We start from the raw sequence: 8,464 nt of genomic DNA, 5'->3' as shown, positions 1-8,464 counted from the left end.
TGGTAACAGAAAGTAACATGCAACTTCATTTTTTAAAAGCCCTTTATAAAAGGGTGGTGTGGAGTTTCAAAATAAAAGCAGTAGCTTTTTCTAATTTGTAGGACAATTCTTAAAAAGTTGTTTGAGCACACAATTCCTGTCCTTTGACTATCGATAAAGGTGAGCTGATAACACTAGAAAAAAAACCAACCCCTATATTTCTGCTTATTTAGAAAAACACCCCCACCCCCCCAAAAACCCTCTCTCTGAATACAGGATACACATCCACATCATGCAAACCATGCTGCTTCCAATCTACTCGTTTAAAAAAACAGTCTGAACAGAATGAAGCGTAACACTGCCATACGAGGACCGTCAGAATTATGGGGACGTTAAAGCTACTGGGTCAAAACCTCAGATTCTGACCGAACAAATATTCAGTATGAGTATGAAAATCTGGCCTTAGGCCTTAATTATTTGTGTAAGATATTCTGACAAAGCTAACACAACTTTAAAACATAATAAAACAAACCTCATGTTTAATAACATTTATTTGCACCATTTAACATTAAAAAATGCCACTGCTGAATGAAATACTGTCTGTGAATAAACAAAGTATTACAGAGTCTGAGAGTGCCAACAGGACAATTTGGACTTTTTTGTTTAATATTATTAATATTATATATGATTAAAATTAATTTACTGTTGACCCACTGTCAGTTGGCGAACTTAGTTGAGCTTAAGAGCCAGATAATTCCTTCGGATGTTGGTGGAGACAAAAACAGAGCAAAAAATGAAAATCAGCGACTCTAATCGTTTGCTAATGTTGCTCCATGTCTGCTGGATGTGTAAACAGGAAGATCTCAAATATCATCTTAAAAGGTGATGATACCTCGAAGGTGTGTTTACAGCTCTTATCTGCTGCCCCACAGTGGTCAAAAAATGAGTTAAAGTAGAGTTATATGAAAGAAAGTACAAAAAAGCTGAATTATTAACTGGTCAATACAAAATTCTATTTTTAATTCCTTTTTTACGACTGATTCAAATGCAAATTTAATAAACCAGTTTGTAAGTTAGTAGTCATTGATCTATTTGATAATAAAACACAATTTAAGTCTCTAACTATGGCACATCCAAACTCTTTAAATCATTAATAGATTATTAAAAAAGATCTTTTAACTTTAGTGGCTCCAAAGAGCACACAGTGTTGCCTTTAGTGTGTCATTATTCTGGGTGTTGCTCTGCAAACTCTGCCATGACCTTCCCAACAAGTCCACATTATTTGGCAGCTTTAATGTTTTGCTAAATTTAACTTCCAAAGTCCAACAGCACCAACAAATAGTGGCAAGTCAAATTCAATAAAGACTCAGATTAAGCACCTGCAGTAACTCACATTTTATCCCATTTCCCCAAATCTGTGAGCTAAGGAAGACTGGAGATGAGGTGGTTTAGATGTTTTAACATAACCTTCTCCATGTAGTAAAACCGACGTATTTGAGGGCTTCTGGAGAAGGGTTTCCTGCGACAGAAGGGATGTGCAAATATAACAGAAAAGAACACAAAATTAAAGAAGTAATGTGAGGATCTGAGCTTAACTTTCCCTTAACTGTCTTCATATACTCATGGAGAAGAGGTTGAGTTAGTATTGCTGGGTGTGATGAGGCGAAACACCACATGTGGATGTAAGAGAATGATTAAAAGAGGTGGTCTATAATCAAGGCGTGCTGGGACTTAGCTGTCCTTGTGTAATGTCTGATTCAGATGAAGATAGAGTTGTTTCTTTGTTAAGAGCTGCAGTTTCTTCCTCTTGAAGTCTGTGGGCTTCTTGTACCTGAAATTCAAGACATACTGTATTTTCTCCATGTTTGTAAAGATAGTAACGACTCATCTTAAAAATCTTAACATTTAGTTGACTTACAGTTCGATTACGATGGGGCCTGGTTTGATCTCGTCCATTTCCATGAAGGCGAAACATTTTGTGCTGGTAAACCTCTTTTTAGGTTTGTAGTGCTTGAATTCAAAGAAGATAGCTGCTCCTAAGGAAGGCGTAGCACCAAAAGAAGGGTTAACATTATCAGCAGTCGTATCTCTAGTTTGTTCTCTATTTTAAAACTCTCTGCTCACTGGCGTGTCAGGATCCCAGCAGCTTTAAAAGGATAAGATCGGCCTTATTGTATATTTTCTTACCCTCAACAAATCCCACAAAAATGTGCTCGTTCATCTCCTAATACTTTTCAACCTGACTCCCCCAGGCTGTGGTCCAAACACTTCTTGTTCCTACTGAAGGCAAATCTTTTTTAAAAAGTTGTTTTTTTACTTTTAAGTCGCATATTCCTTTAACTTCTGGGCAATGACGTTTAAAGCAATGATAATTAAACTAACTGCTTAATATACATCTAATCCTCAACTCAGAGCTGGGTTATGTTAAAGAAAGCAAGTTTTTCATATTATTTTAATGGAGGTATTTTTCTTTTTATAACCATAAATATGGGATTTTCTTTTTGTGTATGCATCTCTCTACCCTGCCTTGCAAGTAGGATGTGGAAAAAACTAACATCAGCATTTATACAACAGTTAGTTCTGACCAAGTAATCTTATTGGACAAGAGGCATTCAATGAGTGCTGATATACAGTGCAACATCACTGGGACTTTTCACTCTGTGTATCACTCCGCCTCAGCCAGGTGTTCTGAATACTGTTAATTAACATCACAGCAGACACAGTATGTTGACATTGATCAAGCTGGTACCTCTTAATCACACAGAGGACAATAAATTAAAACAAACATGTACATGGTGACTGAGTAGGAATGATATTCTATATCAGCACTCATGGAATGCCTCTTGTCCAATCAGATTACTTGGTCGGAAATAACTGTTATAAAATCCCACATATGTTAGTAGGAAAATGCTACTTGTTTATATGGCCTACCTGGATCTATCCAAATGGAATATACTGTTTACATGACCTAAATCAAATTCCCAATATTGTCATATTCTGAACAACAGTGGAAAATCGTCATAGATAAGTGTCAGTGGGATTCATTTATTGTTAGTTTTGGTCTTCTTGTGAAATTTGACAGTACAGCCAGACTTATCCTTTATGAGATGATAGTAAAGCAAATTCAATTAAATTAAATTAAATGTTGTTATATTTATAATAAGTCACTTTAAACTTAAAGGTGTTACCTTTTGGTAGTTTCTCCACGTGTCTCTGGATCTCCACGTCCACACTGAAGTGGATGTAGGTATCTTCCTTCCTGGAGGCCACGGGTGTGTCCTGCACTGGGTTCAAATCCACACCGTTCACATCTGTAGGACAAACACAGAACATGCTCTCATTTTAGCACTCAAGGTGTTTTCTTATCTAGACGGTGGAAGAGTAGAGGACCACCTCAGCAGAGAGAAAAGTGCCCAAACAACACATATTAGAAATGAGTACACTGAGATGGGGTCGTTACCTTTAACACTTATGGTCATGTAAGGGTCGATGCACTGCCCGGCATCCTTTAACCCAATCTTATCAATCTTTAGTGTAAGTAGTGTCATCCCAGGCTCTGAGGGTAACCGTGGTAACAAAGTACCTGTTGAGGACAAAGGTTTAAACAGTTACCATAACAATAGATGATGAAATCACGTGGAACTAAATATTAACCAATAATACGACTCCATGGTTAGCTTCTGTTTGGCTAGCTTTCAGTATTGGATGTATTTTCCCACAGAGGGTTTCTTTTATTAGTATTTAGGAAAAGCTACATTATTTACAATTATAAAATATATTGGCCATATTTCAAAGCTGCATTCATTCAATTCATCACCAGCATTTCGGTCCACCTGATGAATGCAAGTCCGATATTGATTTACTTTTAGCTTTGTTTTGTTTGTTTTAAGATAAATGAATGCACCTTTAGCAGCTAAATGCTTCACTCTGTTTACCACGTAGTCACTAGCTCTGTTTGTCTGCCTGTTGGGTGCAGAGCAGGTGGTGTACAGTCAACTTTTAAAACCTTTTCTTTTGTAGCTGAAAATTGCCGCTGGGACTGGAAACAAAAGTTGAAAGCTGTAAAACTAAGATTGCTAAAGATGCTAAAACTCTATATAGAGCTGAGGAGAGCTGCAGATTTAGGTGAGACCTTTCCCTTTACACATAATAATTTAATCAAAAACAGATTAGGGCAGGTTCAATGTTGATTGGCATGTAGTACTGTGTAAAAAAAAGAGGAAAATTTAAGTCCTTGAAGGATTGGCACAGCATCAAAACCTTGGAGTTGTGGCTGTTGGATGCTACATATGATAATGAGTTAGAAAGTTCATTATTGACCTTGTAAAAGGCAATTTTAACAACAAGCTGTGAAACAAAGTATCACAAATTATTCTCAACAATAATAGTTCTTTTCAAGAATATTTACTTTTCAACACAGCAGTGGAAATACATTTAACTTTAATATGAATTAAACTCAACTTTCTGCTTTTTAAATGAATAATAAAACATATCTACGTTCATCTAAATCTAGACTAACTCACATTTTTGTCAAGCTGTGAATTTCCACTGAATAAAAAACCTGTGTTTCATGCAGCAGAGAACAGACTGAGATGCTGTCGGGTGATGAAGGCGTACCTTGCGAAGCTGCAAATGAAGCAGGCAGGAATGAGCGATGAAGCCATGCACAGCACCGACAGAGAGAACGAAAAGGACACACAGTCAAACAGCCCTCCGTAAAACAGGACAACATGACACAACAGATCAAACATCCCAGAACAGTGGGTGCCTTAGATTTATCTGTGAACAGTACCGGGGGCTCGCGGGGGGAAAGCTTCCGTAGAACCTGCTCCTGCCGCAGCATCCTCCTCCTCCTCCAGCTCCAGGTTCTCCTCTTCGCCTGGAGCGAGGATTTTCCTGACAGAAAGTCACGGCAACTTTAATCACTTTATCTACAGACTAGATCAAAGAAAGTTGAAATATCGCTGCGAGGAAATCGATCTATGACAGCAGCAGAGAGACAGATTGAGAACAGCATGGACTTTAAATGAAATTTCTGGTATTTTTTAAAGCCAGATGGGTTCAAATAATGCAATAAGCTACTTTCCTATCTTTATTTTTTTATGGAAATGCACTTTTCATCTATGTTGTACTTATTAAATTTATATGGTATTGCCCTCTTTTTGACACCACCAAAAAAATGATCTCAAAATAATTACAACACAAGGTATATTAAATGATGGATATTTACCTTGAGGGCACCGGCTGGACATCAAAGGGGAATTCTTTGTTGAAAGTCAGAATATTTTGAATTACTGTTGACAAAAGGATGAAGTTGAGTCGTTAGTAGAAATAATTAAAATAATTATCCAGTCATCCCAGGAGAATTACACTTTATTCCCAGTCACAACACTTACTGGTTTCCAGTTTCTTCAGTTCTTCTAACTTGAAATCCTCTGTAGACTGTGTGCACTGCAGAAGAGCAGACACATTTACATTTAACACGGCACACAGCTAGAAGAGTGACTATAGAGAAAATATAGCATATGTCAAGTCTACCATGAGCAGAATCACGCTGTAGGTACAACTGAGCAAAGCTTGGTCCAGTCCTCTGGATTGTCACTGAGAATTTTGGAGGCTTTGGTGTCAGTATTTTACTTATTGACCCTAATCAGAAAACAATTAGTGTATAAATGGGTTCAAATAGTGTATATATTATTACAGCTTAAAATGCACTGTTTAAAGTGTATATGTAAAATAGTCACATGTTATAATTTTTATTGTCAATATTAAAGTAATAATGTCAAAGACTTTCATCTAAATAAATGTCTTTTAAGTCACTATCTATCTATTGCCAAATGACTGGCTGGGTTTCTGTGGCGACTTTAGAGGGAAAAAATCACAAGCGGCGCCCAGTTAGTGACGTGTTTTTCCATCAGCCAGCAGTGGTTGGTCTGCCAGAGAGGGTAGGCGGAGCTAAGCGGCTGCTTTTCCGCTCTCTGCAAGTGTTGCGAGTAAATAGTAATCTACTATGGCGGAACAAACAAAGAAAAGATGGATGACTACAGATACAACTTCAAAAATAAGTGAAAATCCAAAGAAAAAGAAACAAATTGGACGCTCAGATGAAGACAAACAGTCTAAAAAGGAAGTAACAGCTGTTACAAAGGGAGACAACTGTAGATGTCTGGTTAAATTAGGAAGTGTACTTCTGTAGTTACCGTTTATCACCATTAGAGGCGCCAAAGAGAAAGAAACTGAAATCTTCCAAATTGAATCTTTAATCACTTTACATTATTCTTTTGTTCACAACTTTCTGTTAAACACGTGACTTGTGTACATAAAAAACTTAAGTTATCTATGTTTTTGGTCATTGGTGCTTTTTATATACATTTAAGCTGTGTATATATGATTGTGTTCATAAACCTCATGACCATTCTTGCTTTTAATTGTGTCTTTTTTGTTATATACTTTGTTATGTTATATCTATTTGACCAACATTTGCCTTTTAAATCAACTAGATTTTTGACAATTTCCTAAATCCCAGATACTGTATGCTTTGTAAATGTTTCCTTATATCATACAGATTTTAAATTAATAACACAAACCTGCAAACTGGCACTTCTCATTTCCAGGCATGTTGCAATCTTCCCTAAAGTTTTCTACAAAAAAAAGAAAACAAAAGTTAATTAAGCAGAATACCTAACTCTTCTGCCCAGAGCTTAAACAGAGGTGTAATGATTACCTTCTGCTCCTCTGTGAAGTCTGATGAGTTTGTTGACTGGTGTTCTTTTTGCAGCTGCCTCGCCAGACTAAACGACAACAAGTGCGTTAACGCTCTGCAGCAAAACTTGTCATGTACAGTGGCTCTTTCATGCATTTAAGCGCCCCCTTGTGGCCAATACAATCACTAGTCGGGGAGCAGACATTTGTATTATTAGTGCAATTTCTGTTAAAACATTTATTAGTTTAAAAATAGGAAGAAAAAGCAGTGTCATCTTTAAAAAAAAATCTAAATTCAGTCATTTTGAGTAAAAGCAGGAAGCATTCCTCACTACACAGATGAAAACCCACCCATAACAATGAGAGGGTGTGGCTGACTATTTCTCAATACTCCCAGGAATATCGGCCCATTTCTGCACTGCATGACACATAATGAAACAAACTGAGCATATTTCCGGATGGTTTTCCATGAAATACGAAAGGACTCTCCCTGAACTCAAAGTGCCTGTGGATGAAGCCGGGATGCAACATTCACACACAGACAGCAACGACCCTGCTCCCTCTGCAACCACTGCCACATCACGTCATGGATGGGTAGGGTTTGTTTACTGCTGTGGGAGCTGACTGACAGCTCCAGAGGCTATAACTTCTTGTGAAGCCCCGTGCACCCTCTGTCTCCTACACGCGCCCTGCAGACTTTACAGAGAGATGGGTTTAAAGGAGAGGAAATGAAACATGCCGCTCGCGCTTATCTCGGGATAAAGCAGCAGTGTGGTGAGAGAGGTTATGACACACATGTTGAACGCAACTTACATTTGGTACTCATCTATAGCCTCCACTAATTGTCCCCAAGAGTCAAAGTCCGTGCCTTTCCTAAAACTGGCGTGCCATTTCTGAATAGTCTTGTTGACATCAGACATGTTGGCAGGGCGGGTGCTCGCGGTGCTTTCAGGGCAGCATAGCCGAGGAGGAGATTCATCTACGAGGCTTTAGAAACAGCAGCGGCGGCGTCGTCAGCCCGGTTTTCTGCTGTCCAGAGCCGCACACATACACCAGTGACACCCCGACCAAGCCCTTTCTGCCTGCTCACCCTCAGTATCGCATCCGCAGCACAGAGGAAGTCCCGCCTGGAGCTAGGGGTGCGCGCGATTTGAGATTCGGGGTCGCACGAGTGAACGGCAACCGGAAGTGTTAATTGTAAACGTGTTGATGGTCGTAAAACAAAAAAAACATGTAATGTATCATTACTGAATCATGTCATATATTATTCCGATTCATGTTGCTTACATATACTGCACTTTCTGACTTAGCTACTACTAATCATACTACTGTCACTTTGGTTATTTTGTCTTTGACAGCTTTTGTACAATTTGTATTATTCTTTCAAATCCTGTTTAGGTATGTTATACCTGTTATTGTTTACATTATTGTCTGTTTATCCGTACTTAAAGGCTTATCTTGTCTTATAAATACAGTATAGAACTTAACACAAAACTGGATTGGATTGGATTGGATTGGAAAAATCTTTATTGTCCCCAAGGGGCAATTTGGTTTGCAACAGTAGCACACACCAGCATAGGTAGTATGTAACTAAGCAGTATGTGATATTAAAAAAAACAGAATTGAATTGTTTTCTAGACAAATTTGAGATTCGTCATTTTAACCTAATAGAATAAACAAAGCAATTACCAAAGTGACTTTATCACAAACATTAAAAAAAATAAAAGTCTTTATTTCGATGTAGAAAGGGCTGTGGGGGCGTCGTATTTTTCCCAATTTTAGG

The 8,464-nt window shown here is 38.0% G+C and overlaps 1 protein-coding gene across 2 annotated transcripts; it reads right to left on the bottom strand.

Annotated features, from left to right (window-relative positions):
- Nucleotides 1-450: 450 nt before the first annotated feature.
- Nucleotides 451-7,756, bottom strand: aida (axin interactor, dorsalization associated). Of its 2 annotated transcripts, XM_069656924.1 has the most exons (11): nucleotides 7,495-7,756; nucleotides 6,704-6,770; nucleotides 6,567-6,620; nucleotides 5,376-5,430; nucleotides 5,210-5,273; nucleotides 4,772-4,875; nucleotides 4,597-4,605; nucleotides 3,440-3,562; nucleotides 3,168-3,290; nucleotides 1,898-2,015; nucleotides 451-1,810 (listed from the first exon to the last, which is right to left on the bottom strand). In XM_069656924.1, the coding sequence occupies exons 1-11, from the start codon at nucleotides 7,599-7,601 to the stop codon at nucleotides 1,711-1,713; spliced, it is 924 nt and encodes a 307-aa protein (XP_069513025.1). In that variant the 5' UTR covers nucleotides 7,602-7,756; the 3' UTR covers nucleotides 451-1,710. The 2 variants fall into 2 exon arrangements, with proteins under 2 accessions (XP_069513025.1, XP_069513033.1); XM_069656932.1 differs by lacking the exon at nucleotides 4,597-4,605.
- Nucleotides 7,757-8,464: the final 708 nt, after the last annotated feature.

The sequence above is a fragment of the Semicossyphus pulcher genome, unplaced genomic scaffold, assembly GCF_022749685.1.
Source record: "Semicossyphus pulcher isolate SPU_LCO1_2020_fin unplaced genomic scaffold, fSemPul1.0.p SCAF_11, whole genome shotgun sequence".
NCBI lineage: Eukaryota > Metazoa > Chordata > Actinopteri > Labriformes > Labridae > Semicossyphus > Semicossyphus pulcher.
The sequence above is the reverse complement of the archived record's forward strand: the minus strand, read 5'-3'. Positions and strand labels throughout refer to the sequence as shown.